General features: G+C 43.1%; 1 pseudogene and 1 gene segment (V, D, J or C); one reads left to right on the top strand and one right to left on the bottom strand.

Moving 5' to 3' along the window:
- Window positions 1–8,952: 8,952 nt before the first annotated feature.
- Window positions 8,953–9,713, bottom strand: LOC134362585 (immunoglobulin kappa variable 4-1-like). The segment is given in 2 exon segments: window positions 8,953–9,482; window positions 9,665–9,713. Coding segments are annotated over 2 exon segments (579 nt in total).
- A 3,990-nt stretch (window positions 9,714–13,703) lies between these two features.
- On the top strand, window positions 13,704–15,167 carry LOC134363038 (large ribosomal subunit protein uL16-like; annotated as a pseudogene).
- The last annotated feature ends 358 nt before the right edge of the window (window positions 15,168–15,525 follow it).

The raw sequence follows: 15,525 nt of genomic DNA, 5'->3' as shown, positions 1-15,525 counted from the left end.
TTTCTGAGGTTGAACTGAGGAGTCTCGAAAAGTCAAGGCAAGGTTAGAGCTGAGCTTTTATCTCAGACTTGCAGGGAAAGGTCCTCCTGAGGGGACAGTATGCAAATCCCCTGCTGGGTGCAGCAGTGTGGAAAGAGCCAGTGGGAGAGTGGGGGCCTATCCTGTGAGCAAAGTAACATTAAATGTCTTCTATATATGGATGAACATCAATAGAGATGAAGTTCATGCCACCTGAAGTAGTGGGGAAAAGCATCTCACTGTGAAGGTCTGTGTCTGTGGGGAGGACACAGTGGACATGTCTCTGCCCCTCTAAGAAAATATCAGGCTTCTGGTCAAGATGGCAAAATAGACAGTCCCCAGCATCACTCTCTCCCACAAATCAACAAATTTACAGCTATAAAAAAGCAACAACAACAAGCTGGTGCTACTAGAGCTGAGGGGAAGAGGAGGAGAGATCTATGGAGTACATGAAGGCAAAAGAAGTCACGAAGAAAGAAAGAAAAATCTCCTCTGACGATTTTGTGCCATGGCCACTTTAAGGCTGGAGCTGCTGAGTACATGGAGCAGGAACCAGCAAAAGCCACAGCTGTGCCCTTCAGATGGAGTTGTGTGGAGGCAGCAGGAGAGAAGAGGGCCTTGGTGGCCCCCAGACCAGCAAGACCATTAATAGGGTTCCCATGGACCCACATATGATCGAGGAGACACAACTGAAAAAAAAAGAGCCACTCAGAGGCCAGTGAGACATCACAAGGGACCAGCACACAGCCCGTCCCATGGGAAATGTTTGCAGTACAGGCAGTGGGGGAGATGGGCCCACCGGGGGAACACCAGGGCACAGCAAAGACACCTGATCTGCCCCCAAGTCAGCATACAACCACTCAGAGGAGACTGGTCAGGAATATAGAATAGCATGGGGTGCAGTTTGATGAAAAAACTCAGACCCAGATCAGAGTTTCTACACAACCCAGGTGCACCAGGTCTCTGGAGAGCTGGAAGTACCTGTGAAGTCAACCACTAAAACCTCAGCTGCACAAAAAGCCTTCCCTAGGGAATCAGCAGCAAAGCAGCAATTTAGCTAAACTACACACCTCAAGTACTGGTCCTCACAGGAAGTTCCCACATTTTAGAAATAAGCAAAGGACAAATAATCAGTTCCAGCCCAGGCATACCACCAGTACCATGGGGCCCACCCAGGGACCTGAGGCATGATGCCAGGGATAGGACCACCCCCCTCCCACAGCCATGCACACTGCCAGTGCCAAGGAGCATGCCAAAAACATCACCTCCTTTTGGGTAGCCCACCATAGCCAGCACAATAACTTCAGCTGCCATGAAAGCAGCTAGATGTCCCAACTACCATGTACATGGTCTGCCAGCTACTGGAGCGCAGTGACACAAGGAGAGTCACCCACGGCAACCAAAGAAAAGAAGATGTCTCTCTCCACAAAGCCCATTCGAGAGTGACAGAAGAAGCATCTGCTTTACAATGATATTGGGAGACCTGAACACACCTCTCAGCATTGGATAGATCATCTAGGCAACAAATCAACAGAGTAACCATTACTCTTCCAGAAGGAGAGAAGAAATCTAGGGTAATTAGACGAGGAAGGGGAGGGGGAGGGGGAAGGGACGGGGGGGTGAGGAGAGACTGGACAAGGGGCATAAAGAATAAGTACAATTTGTAACAATATGTACACTAGTAATACTGACTTGATCAATATATCTCAACATTGAACCCCCAAAATATGTATAATTATGAGTCAATAAAAAAAATTTTAAAATAAAATAAAAATAAATAATAAAAAACAACAACAGACCCTACCCTGACCATGTAGAAATGTGCATCCAGGTCAATCCCGCCCCCACTAGTATTGAACATCAGAGTTTTCTCCCAGTAACAGCATGGAGTTGAGCTAGCTCAAGAACTGTCTGGCATCTGCTGTTAGAAGGTTAACTGTTTACAAATGTAAGAAACAAATATTAAAAACTGTCTCTTCCTGGAATTAGTGAATTAAACCCATAAAAGCACTCAATTCAAAAAGAACTTGACAGGATTAAAAAAAAAGTCTGTTTCTTACATCTAGTGAATCAATATTACTGTTTAAGGCAAGAAGAAATGGGGAATTTTTAATATTCAGGCAGGCAGTAGATATTAAAAATGTGATAACTGTTGTTAGAAACTGGTGAATATTCTATTATACTTTTGTGAATATACATATACCAGATCAATCAAAAATTTTATTGAGGGAGAATTCCTTCAGGACAATGGGACAGAATGAATAATAGAAAATTTCCTTTTTTTTTTTTTTCCTGACTGCTTATAGAAAAATTCTTCCCATATCTTCCCATTTCTACTCTTACTTGTCATGTATGTTGGGAAGCCACAGTCATGAGTCCACGGTCTAAAAGGGGATTCCATGCATTGAAATAACAAGAACTGGATCCAATCTTTTAATGTCTCCTGGTAATTTGTATCTGTGAGAAACATGTTTCTGGGCCTTCATCAAAGATGGTCACGATGTAAAGGCTACTTTTAAAAATTATTCTTTAAGATGTTTGAATTTCAGAGAGTAGTGCTGTTCTGCTGTTCTTAGTGAAATAAACATAGGACCATTAAAAGTCTCCAATTTTGATAGTGGTTTTATTTCAAATCCGTTGCCCTGACATATATAGAAAACGTAAAATCTAATAAAATTTTTCTCTTGGACAGAAAAAGGCTTTAAAATTTTTCTCTTGGAGGGGCTTTTCAAGATGGCGGTGGCTGCAGCGGCTGGCGCGGAGTAGCTGAGGTGGAAAAGGTGACCACTGGGCCTCAGGCAGCCGGGAAACTTGTGGACCTTCCTCTGGCCATCTCTTAAGGGAGGACTGCTGCTGCTGGCCGGTCGTGGGGGCTCAACGCCACTTTGCCCCCGGCAGGAGAGGCTGCCTCATTTACAGGCAACAGCTTTGAAGTGTGGAGCAGGAAAAGAACTGATTCTTAGCTGCAAAAGCGAGTCTCGAGACAGGGAACACGGCACCAGGGCTGCTGTGGATGCAGCCAGGATCCCGGAGGCCGGGGCCGCGCTGAAGGCGGCCAGCTGCCCTATTCAGGATTCGAGGTTTCAGGCCGGCATTAAAGAAGATTCCTGGGAGCGCCCGAGCCACGCCGCGACTGAACAGCCCGAGGCGGCAGCGGCCGAGAACTGGGAAAGGCGGCAAACCAGAGACAGAGAGCGAGCACCCGACCTGGCACAGCACTGTGAGTGATCCCTGGCACAGCTCTGTTCGGAGGGTTCATGCCCACGCGGCTCCCGCCTGCACCACCAGGCCACTCACCGCCCGGTGCTGCCTCCATTTTCCCAGGTGCGGGCAGCTCCGCCCTGCTCGGCCATCACTGAGCCCTCCCACTTGCTTGGCCTGGCGCCGGGCATTCCGGAGCCTGCGGACCGGCCTCCGCTCCCACTCCCTCCGCGGTTCTCTGGCGGGGCTGGTGGTGGGGGGTGTCCCGGGCCAGTGTCGGGAGGGCAAGGAAGTACCCGTCACTCCACCATACCCTGGACTCCGGCCCCAGGTAAACTCCCTGTTACTGGGAGGCAGATACCATCTCTGCGGCCACCAGTTTGGAAAAAAGCCTAACGAATTTCTGGTTGGGAATAGTGTGGTAGGAGAGTTCCCAGGTCCGCTTGAACCGGCCGGAGACCAGGCTGCAGGTGGGCACTAGACTCGGTTTATACTGGGGGGATACAAAGGTGAACAAGACCCGAGAAAGATCTACATAGTGCTACAAAGGCACCCAGAGAGACCGGTCGTCTGTGCCCAGCAGAAACCTGGTAGACTTCCTGGGCGAGGCAGTGCCGAGCAGGGTCTTGAAGGCCCAGCTGATAGACGAGGGGTGCAGAAGACACGCCCCAGCCCAGCACAGTGCGCACAGAGTGGGGAGACGTGCGGCCAGGGAGGCGGAGACTCGACAGAAACCACACACCCGGTGGGGTCGCCACTGCACGATCTAACAGCCTGGGCCAGAGCACACGGAACAGGGAGAAGTCCTGCACAGGAAGTGAAAGCTCAACAGAGATCACACACCCTGTGGTACGTGATCCACCAGCCCAGCAGAGTCCAAGCTGACCAGAAAGGTGGCTCCCCGGAGAAGCCCAAGACCCGAGACAACCACACACACAAGGCACTAGAGGCCAACTGAGCAGTCACGGAGGGAGCCATACGAAATTGGCAACCACAGCAACATCCTAGTTAGTCATTAGTCTTAAACCGGTGAACTGTGAAACCCCCAGCCACAATGAATAAACACCAAAACAAAGATACCAGAAATACAAAAAATCAAGAAAGTACACCACCAAAAGTTAATAAATCTCAAACTCTAGATCCTATAGAACAAGAAGCCCTTGAAATGACTGACAAGGAATTTCGAGTGATAATTCTAAGGAAACTGAATGAGATACAAGAAAACTCAGCTAGACATCATGATGAAATGAGGAAAAGTATACAGGATCTGAAAGAGGAAATGTACAAGGAAATCAATGTCTTGAAAAAAAATGTAGCAGAACTTGCTGAACTGAAGAAGTTATTCAACGAAATAAAAAACACAACGGAGAGTTTAACCAGCAGGCTTGTCGAAGTTGAAGAGAGAACCTCTGAACTTGAAGATGGGCTGTTTGAAATAACACAAGCAGACAAAAAGAAAGAAAAAAAGAATCAAGGACATGGAAGAAAATCTGAGAGAAATATCAGACAACCATAAGCGATCAAATATCCGAGTCATGGGTATTCCAGAAGGGGAGGAAAATGGAGATTCCATTGAAAACATATTCAACAAAATAGTGGCAGAAAACTTCCCAGGTATAGGAAAAACCACAGATCTTCAGATCCAGGAAGCTCAACGATCTCCAAATGTATTCAACCCAAAAAGACCTTCTCCAAGACATGTCATAGTCAAATTGGCAAAACTCAGAGATAAAGAGAGAATCTTAAAAGCTGCAAGAGAGAAGCATCAAATCACCTATAAGGGAGCCCCAATCAGGTTAACATCAGACTTTTCATCACAAACCCTAAAAGCTAGAAAGGAATGGGATGATATTTTCAAAATACTAAAAGACAAAGATTGCCAGCCAAGAATACTCTACCCTGCAAGGCTATCCTTCCGAAATGAGGGGCAAATAGTATATTTCTCAGACAAACAAAAACTGCGGGAGTTCACTACCACAAGACCACCCTTACAAGAAATCCTCAAGGGAGTACTGGGTTTGGTTCCTGAAAAATAACTACCACTGCCATAAAAACCCAAGAAAAATCTAAACCCACTAGTATAATAAAAATGGCATTCATGAAGAGAAAACAAGCTAACAAAAACACTATCTACAACCTAAGGAACCAACAAACACAGAACACAAACAGTAAATCAGAAAGCAAGGAACAAAAGACACCTAAGACAAACAAACAACCAATAAAATGCTAGGAATAAATCAACACCTTTCAATAACAACTCTTAATGTAAAAGGCTTAAATTCCCCAATTAAAAGACACAGACTGGCTGACTGGATCAAAAAGCAGGGCCCAACTATATGCTGCCTACAAGAGACCCACCTCACCCATAAAGATTCACACAGACTAAGAGTGAAAGGATGGAAAAAGATTTACCATGCAAACAGAAAAGAAAAACGAGCTGGAGTAGCTATTCTTATATCTGACAAAATAGACTTTAAATTAAAAACCATAAAAAGAGACAATGAGGGACACTACTTAATGATAAAAGTACTGATCCATCAAGAAGAGATAACAATCATAAATATGTACGCACCCAATGTTGGAGAAGCCAGATTTATAAAACAAACTCTATTAGACCTAAAGAAGGAAATAGACACTAATACCATAATAGCAGGGGACCTGAACACCCAACTGTCAATATTCAACAGATCATCTAGGCAAAGAATCAGTAGAGAAACACAAGATCTAAACAAGACTCTAGACCAATTGGAATTGGCAGATATCTACAGAACATTCCACCCAACAACCTCAGAATATTCATTCTTCTAAGCAGCACATGGATCATTCTCCAGGATAGATCACATATTAGGTCACAAATCAAGTCTCAATAAATTCAAAAAAATTGCAATTATCCCATGTATCTTCTCAGACCACAATGGATTAAAACTAGAAATTAATAACAAACGAAACTCTGGAAAATATACAAACACATGGAAATTAAACAGCATTCTACTTAATGACATATGGGTTCAAGAAGAAATCAAGCAGGAAATCAAAAAATTTATTGAAACTAATGAAAACAATGATACATCATACCAAAACCTGTGGGATACTGCAAAAGCAGTATTGAGGGGAAAATTTATTGCATTAAACGCTCACTTCAGAAGAATAGAAAGATGGCAAGTGAACAACCTAACACTTCACCTTAAAGAACTAGAAAAACAAGAACAATCCAAACCTAAAGTTAGCAGACGGAAAGAAATCATTAAGATCAGAGCAGAACTGAATGAAATTGAAAACCAAAAAACAATTCAAAAGATCAACGAATCAAAAAGTTGGTTTTTTGAAAAGATAAATAAAATTGACAAACCATTAGCATGGCTAACAAAAAAAAGAAGAGAGAAGACTCAAATAACAAAAATTAGAAATGACAAAGGCGATATTACAACTGATTCATCTGAAATACAAGGAATCATTCGAGACTACTATAAACAACTATATGCCAACAAATTTGAAAATCTGGAGGAAATGGATAAATTTCTGGACACACACAAGCTCCCAAAACTGAACTGTGAAGACGTAGAAAATTTGAACAGACCAATAACAATAAAGGAGATTGAAGCTGTTATCAGTAGGCTCCCAACAAAGAAAAGCCCAGGACCAGATGGATTCACAGCAGAATTTTACCAAACATTCAAACAGGAATTGACACCGATTCTTTACAAACTATTCCAAAAGATTGAAACGGACGCAAATCTCCCAAACTCATTCTATGAAGCAAACATCATCCTGATACCAAAACCAGGTAAAGATATAACCAAAAAAGAAAACTACAGGCCGATATCCTTGATGAATATAGATGCAAAAATCCTCACTAAATTACTAGCAAATAGAATACAGCAACACATACGTAAAATTATTCATCACGATCAAGTGGGATTCATCCCAGGGATGCAAGGTTGGTTCAACATACGCAAATCAATAAATGTGATACACCATATTAATAAACTCAAACACAAGGACCATATGATCATCTCTATAGATGCTGAAAAAGCATTTGATAAAGTTCAGCACTCATTCATGACAAAGACCCTCTATAAGTTAGGTATAGAGGGAAAGTATCTCAACATAATTAAAGCCATATATGCCAAACCCACTGCCAATATCATCCTGAATGGGGAAAAGCTGAAAGCTTTTCCTTTAAGAACAGGAACTAGACAAGGATGCCCACTCTCACCACTCTTATTCAACATAGTGTTGGAAGTACTAGCCAGAGCAATCAGAGAAGAGAAGGAAATAAAGGGCATCCAGATTGGAAAAGATGAAGTCAAACTGTCCCTGTTTGCAGATGACATGATCCTATATATCGAACAGCCTAAAACCTCTACAAAAAAACTGTTGGAATTGATAAATGATTTCAGCACAGTAGCAGGATACAAAATCAACACACAAAAATCAGTAGCATTTCTTTTCTCCAATAGTGAACATGCAGAAAGAGAAGTCAAGAAAGCCTGCCCATTTACAATAGCCACCAAAAAAATAAAATACTTAGGAATTGAGTTAACCAAGGAGGTGAAAAATCTCTATAATGAGAACTACAAACCACTGCTGAGAGAAATTAGAGAGGATACAAGAAGATGGAAAGATATCCCATGCTCTTGGATTGGAAGAATCAACATAGTGAAAATGTCCATACTCCCCAAAGTGATATACAAATTCAATGCAATCCCCATCAAAATTCCAAAGACATTTTTCTCAGAAATGGAAAAAACTATCCAGACATCTATATGGAACAATAAAAGACCACGAATAGCCAAAGCAATGCTCAGCAAAAAAAATAAAGCTGGAGGCATAACACTACCTGACTTTAAGCTATACTACAAAGCTATAATAACCAAAACAGAATGGTACTGGCATAAAAACAGACACACTGACCAATGGAATAGAATAGAGAATCCAGAAATCAACCCACACACTTACTGTCAGCTGATCTTTGACAAAGGCACCAAGCCTATTCAGTGGCGAAGGGACTGCCTCTTCAGCAAATGGTGCTGGGATAACTGGATATCCATATGCAGGAGAATGAAACTAGATCCATACCTCTCGCCGTATACTAAAATCCACTCAAAATGGATTAAGGATTTAAATATACACCCTGAAACAATAAAACTTCTTAAAGAAAACATAGGAGAAACACTTCAGGAAATAGGACTGGTCTCTTTAAGCCTATTGTGATTTTCCCCTCTTTATCTATCTGTTGTGATTTTTAACTGGGCATTTTATGTGATTTCATTTTCTTTCCTTCTTAGCATATCTCTTATATATGTACCTTTTTACTTTTCTTTGTGGGTGCCCGAGAGTTTACAGTTACATTTACAGTTAACCCAAGCCCACTAGCAAACAACAATCTATCACTTCATTGGTAGTGTGAGTACCTTACAATAACAAAATAATCCTAATAAGAATAAATTTCAAAAAAGTTCTGGGATACTGGAAATTGGATAAAGAAAAATTAACCCATTACTGGAACTAAATGATTTTTCTTCTTTTCTTGAAGCATATGAGATTACTCATATACAACAGGCATCAGTGAACTGTTTCCAAAGTTATTCTTCTACTTACAAACACGAGCCATAAAAGTTATACTTTCATTTGCCAAATCAGCATTAAAAAACATGAAATCAAAGCTAAGTAAAATTTATTTAAAAGAACCATTATTTTATCTAAGTTAAATGTTTGCGTAAGAGTGAAACCTTAAACAAGGGGATTGAAAGACATATTGAGCGCCTTAACTCTTTTCTCTAGCCCTGCTAACTTCCTCATAAATAAGCAGAATACACAGACTCTCAGGCAGAAAGAGGAAGTGTTCAAGTCCAGGGCTGTGTGGCGAGGAAGCACCGGGTGCTTCAGACACTCACTGACGGACAGACCGACAGAGGAGGTTTGTGTTCGAGGCTGAAGCACTGTGGGAGGCCTGCTATAATGCTGCTGACAGTAATAAACTGCTGCATCTTCAGCCTGGAGGCTGCTGATGGTGAGAGTGAAATCTGTCCCAGACCCACTGCCACTGAATCGATCAGGGACTCCAGATGCCCGGGTGGATGCCCAGTAGATGAGCAGCTTTGGAGCCTGTCCTGGTTTCTGCTGGTACCAGGCTAAGTAGTTTTTATTGCTGGAACTGGATAAAAGACTCTGGCTAGATTTGCAGCTGATGGTGACCATCTCTCCTACAGACACAGCCAGGTTGTCTGGAGATTGGGTCATCACAATGTCCCCACAGGCACCTGCAATTAAGAATTGACAGTGACCACACATCACATACTAAGATATTAAAATATATATCTAAAAATGTAGCCTTTCTTTTTTATCACAAATAATCAAACTGTTTGGGATGAATGTTTCTTTTATTCTACATGTTCAATTTTCTTTTAATTTTACAAAGATATAACTCATCTAAGCTTCTCACCTGATACCCAGAGCACCAGGAAGACGAGGAGTTGGGGCTGTGGTGCCATCCTGCTGCGCTCACCCATCTGAAGCACTCAGGCCCCATCTCCAGACAAGCCCTATTAATAGAGCTCTGAGCAGTCAGTCTAGTGCCTGAGGAGCCTATGCAAAGCATCAGAGAGTATGAAAGCAAAAGCACCTGTGTAGTGAGTTGTGGAGGAAAACAATGGAAAAAGGAGACAAAAATATCATTACCCCAGGAAATGAGATCGTATGCTTACAAAAGGACCAAAAATCAACTTAAGACTATAATTCTTAAAGTTCAACAGTAGCTACAAAGGTAAAATATCAAACCAGCTGCAGTCAACTTGAAAATGTAAACTAATTTTGTAATAGAATACTTGTGTATGTGGACATATAGTTTCGAAATTTAATTGAAACATATAAATATGATGTCAGTGCATGGGAATGTGTTCATATTACTGCATAAAAACAGGACACAGTGCACAAATTTATGTATCTCTCAATATATCTTCTGAATTTTAAATACTTATTTTAAGCTTCTCTTAGACAATACAAAGGCACCTCAATACATCCCAGCCAGACCACTGATATTTCCCTCCTCACAAGCACTACTCGGAAAATGAGTCACGGGATAATTAAGAATCACCCTTGTCACTCGTATTTAGTTCAATGAGTTTCTCTTACAACATCTCAAGTCCTATTAGATCCCTCTGTGAACAGGCCTAAGGTGTCACAGCTCCTCCTGAGGATAACAGGTGAAATAACTTCAGCTCCCAGGCTCTGTAGAGCAGCTCTTTATTCATTCTATACACGCAACCAAAAATATTTATGAAATAACACGCATAAAAATATCCAGAGATAGGGCTATGAGTTATAAACAAATCAAGCAAATCCCTGATCTCACAGAGATTTTATTTGTGGGAGGGGCAGAGGAAGGGAGAGAAAACAAACAAATAACATTGCTGCTGTCACTCCTACCCTGCTACCTCTGAGATTGCCTCAAATGCCCCCAGTAGTCTTGACATACCTCATTTTGTAGTTTCAAATTTGTAATACATGCTACAGTTAGTTCTACCTCATTACCACCTTGTTTTGTCTGCTCTCGGATGAAGTTACATTTACGTGTGCACACTTTCTTACAAATACTAACTTAGCTTTCTGCTCCCTTACACTGATGGTTCTCCTGCTTCAATGCAGAACTTCTTTTCTTCTCAGCAAAACCCTCAGACATCTCACATAGTCAAGAAGATAGAACAGACCATGTGATAGGGAGTAACTGGGACAAGGCTTGGAGCTTGCACTTAAAATATGGGGGACAGGAATGTCCTTCCTAAGGAGGGGACATTTGAATTCATGCTTGAAAAAAGGAAGGAGTTGTCTGTACAAAGCTGAGGGCAGAGGCTTTCAGAAAACGTACAGGACCTGTGTATTAGTCACAGTTCTCCAGAGAGACAGAACCAATGGGGTGTATACATATAGATGTATGAGAGGGATTTATTAGAGGAATTTTTCTCACAATGATGAAAGTTAAGAAGTCCTGTGACAGGATGTCCCCAACTGGATGCCACTAATATTGCTCAGTCCAAGTCCTAAGGCCTCAGAACCGAAGAGGCCAAGGGTGTAATTTTCAGTCCGAGGCCAAGGAAGTGTCACTGAAGTAAATCTTTGAACCCAAAGTCTGAACAGTCTCAAGTTCTGATATCCACAAACAGAAGAGAAGAGTGTCTCCGAGCTCCAGTGGAGAGAGAGAGAGATTTGCCTTTTCTTCTGTTTTTGTTCTCTCTGGGCCTCCAGGAGACTGGGTGATGCCCGCTTATATTAAGGACAAATCTTTTTCCAGTCTACTTAGGCTCACATGCTAATCTCTTATGAAAATACCATCAGAGACACACCCAAAATAAAACATTACCAGGCTGCTAGGTATTCCTTAATCCAGTCAAATTGACACCTAAAATTAACCATCAAAGCCTGGGAGAAGAACGGACTGTATGGGGAATCCCTGTGTGGAGGCAGACACAAACATGACGCTAGGAGATCACAAAGGTCTGCCAGAGAGTTTGAGGTTTACACGAAGTGCAAATGAGAACACATGAGACAGTGGTGAGAATTAGTCCATGACTTTACCAAATATTTTCTAGGGCATGTTATTGTTCCTGGCACCACAAGGAAGAGGAAAGTATGAAAGCCATTGTCATTACTGTGCCAGCTGGGATATGTACTCTTTGATCTTGTCCTAATCTGGAATATTAAAAAGTGGAATGTTTAAACACTATCTTATTACAAAGATCCAACTGGGGTCCAGTGAGTATTTGATAAATGATTCACAAGGATATTGTAAGACAGAACTCCAAGCTGGCCCCAAAGATCACTGGTTCCTGGTGTCAACACAACTTTCCCCAGATATTTAATCAAACAGTAATTTGTTTTTTTCTGTAAAGGGATATTGTAGATATAATGAAATAAATTGACCTAAAGAGTGGGAGATTATCTGAGTGTAACCGATCTAATCACATGAGTCCTGAAAGTCTAGGTCTTGAGTCAGAGACAAGGAAATCAGAAAGATTCAAGTGTGAAAAGGATTTAATATGGAGAGAGAATCTCTGATGCTAGCTTTGGAGATGGAAGGAATCACATAGGAAAAAAAAATGAGGGTGGACTTCAGTAGCTGTGAATCAACAGCCAGCAGGAAATGAAGACCTCAGCCCTACAACTGCAGGAAACTGATTCAGCCACCGTCACCTGAGCTTGGAAGAAGACTCCACGTGACAGAAAGGAATGCAGCCTACCTGACTCCTCAATTTTAGTCTCATAAGACCCAGCAGAGAACGCAGCCACGTCATTCCTGGACTTCTAAGTTATCATCCTGTAAGCTAATGAGCTGCTAAATTGGAGGTAATTTTTTACTCACCAGTGGAAAACTAAGAGTTAATCACTGTGACACGTGTTCATAAGAGGCTCAGAAACCTAGTTCGAAGATAGTATCTTCCCACTTAGTTCATGGCCAAGATGATGCTGAAATCTTGGACTTGGAATGCAGTGTAGTCAATCTCTGCCCTTTTTATACCACAATATTTGCCTAATATGTGTCTACACTCACACAATCGAGGCTATACACCACTCTATGAAAATACAAATAGGAAAACACGGCAGAGCACCAGAGGAGAGATGAAATCTTTATGGAGCACAGAAGACAGGGGTAGCACCGTAGACAGCAAGCAAGAGCAAGGCACAGCCTCTGCCTCACTGCTGGGACCTGCTCAATCAGGTGGAGAAAGTAGGCTGGGGAAAACCCAGCTGTTCCTACTGCCACCACAAACAGCAGCAATCCCTGCTACAGGACAGTCCCCCAGTCCTCATAGGCCCCAATCCCAGTAGCACAGTAGCTGGGAGCTTGTGCAGCTGGATGTTCTCATAGTAGAAGCCCAGGTAGATGAATCCTCCCTCCTGACCTAAGTCGCTGTGGCACAGCACCACCATTAAACTGAAACCATGGCTAGAGTGCAATCTGCCGGGGGGCAGGTGATAAAGCTTACTCTCTCCATCCGAAGGCCGCACCTACATTCTACCACATACACATAAGAGCTTGCAGGACCACAATCCCAGCTGCCTACAGCCTAGGCCAGACAGAAAAACCAAGACACCACTGTCTAAACCCAACAGCACCCCTTTGCCCCAACCCCCAGGGGAGCAGACAGACCTTCTTGGCAGGGAAGTTGACGAAAAACTGAGGTCCACCACATTCATGTGACCCCACTCTGCACAACCCAAGGGCCCACTGAGCCCACAGGTGCATGCATGGCTGCCAGCCAGCCCCGTGGTAGCTCTGTCTCACCCCGTGGCCATCCACAATCTGCCACAGCACATCCTGCTGGTGTACACCTGCTCACTGACCAACTGTGGATTGGGCAGGGCTTTGCTTTCCCATAATGGACCTCTACAGAGCTACCAGGACTGGCTGCACCCTTGCAGGCTTGCTCCAGGCTCAAATGCTGATCCAGCAGCCTCCACAAACTTGCCAGGATCCTGGTGTTGCCATGGGCAGCCGCCCTGCCTGCCAGTGTTACCAGTATTGTTAGAACAAGCCACATCCAAAGTCTTGCTTCTGCTGAGGCATTCCTGTTGCCAATATCCGCATCTTTGACCTCGGGTGGATGAAGGCAACAGAAGATGTGTGCCTACTCTGTGGCCACATGGTGTCAAATGAGTAGGAGCCGCTGTCTTCTGAGGCCCTGCAGGCTGCCCCTATTTGTGCCAACAAGTACATTGTAAAAAATTGTGGCAAACATGGCTTTCATATATGAGTTGGGCTTCAACCCTTCCACGTTATCTGCATCAGTAAGATGTTGTCCACCAACAGATACATGAAAAAATGCTCAGCATCACTAGTCATCAGCGAAATGCAAATTAAAACCATATCAAGTATCACCTCACTCCAGTTAAACTGGCTAAAATCAAAAAGACAGTGAATAACAAGTGCTGACAAGGGTGTGGAGAGAAGCGAACACACCTACACTGGTGGTGGGACTGTAAATTAGTACAACCACTATGGAAAACAATATGGAGGTTTCACAAACAACTACAGATAGATCTTCCACACGATCCAGCAATCCCACTTCTGGGTATATGCCTAGAGGAATGGAAATCATCATGTCGAAGGGATACCTGCCCTCCCATGTTCACCACAGCTCTGTTCACAATAGCCAGTATATGGAACCAACCCAAATGTCCATCGATGGATGATTGGATAAGAAACTGTGATATATATACACCATGGAATACTACTCCGCCATAAAAAGGAAGAAAATACTCCCATTTGCAACAACATGGATGAACCTGTAGAAACTTATGTTGAGTGAAATAAGTAAAGCACAGAGGGATAAATACCGCATGTGTTCATTCATATGTGGGAGCTAAGAGAGAAAGAAGGGAGGAAAGAAAGACCACAGTGGTGTGTTCGTCTTACAGAGGGAGGGAACATTCCTAGGGCTGCAAAGCGGGGTGGGGGAGAGGGGAGGGGGAGGGTGGTTGGCTGACAATTGGGTGGGGACAAAGGGTATAAAAGCAATTTCTGGTCATTTGTATCTCATAAATATTCATTATAATGAAAAATAAAGACAAAAATATGAAATAAAAATTAAGAAGTGTCAAAAAAAAATAAAAAGCTGTTGTCCAGCAGTGGGGTAACAGGCTCCAGACAGGTATTTGTGGTGCTTCTGGAAAGCTCCAGGGCACAGAAGCAGGGTTCACACTGGCCACATCATCAGGTCTATCTGCACTAAGCTGCAGAGCAAGAAGCAAGTGATTGAGGCTCTAGGCAGGGCTACATTCAATTTCACCACTGTCGAAGATCCACATCTCAAAAAAGTAGGGCTTTACCAAGTTTAATGAGGATGAATTTGAAGACACGGTGGCTGAGAAGCAGCTCATCCCATGTGGTTGTGGGTTAAATACATCCCCAACCACGGCCCCTGAAAAAGCAGAGGGCCCTGCACTCGTGAGGGCTCCACAGTGCGGCCCCAACCCCTTACACACACCCGCTAATAAATCCTACTTTCTTACTGAAGGAAAGAAAAAAAAAAGAAGAGAAGTAAGGGGTGTTTATGGAAGGAAAGGCAGGTGTGTGTGGTCATTCGACACTTTGCCCCTGGTCTCTGAATGACTGAAGGGTGAGGAAACATCATGACTCTGACATGGGTCCCACTTCTTCCCCTCCAGGCTCATGAGTCAGGTTCTGTAGGGGAAGGGTATCAACATGAGCCAAAGGTATCCAGGGAGGCCCATTTTTTGTTTATTTTTACAGCTATCCCAGAAGATGGAAGAATTCCACATCTGTCTTCACACAGGTGTCCTTCAGCA

This window comes from Cynocephalus volans, chromosome 14 (assembly GCF_027409185.1).
Source record: "Cynocephalus volans isolate mCynVol1 chromosome 14, mCynVol1.pri, whole genome shotgun sequence".
Lineage (NCBI taxonomy): Eukaryota > Metazoa > Chordata > Mammalia > Dermoptera > Cynocephalidae > Cynocephalus > Cynocephalus volans.
The sequence above is the reverse complement of the archived record's forward strand: the minus strand, read 5'-3'. Positions and strand labels throughout refer to the sequence as shown.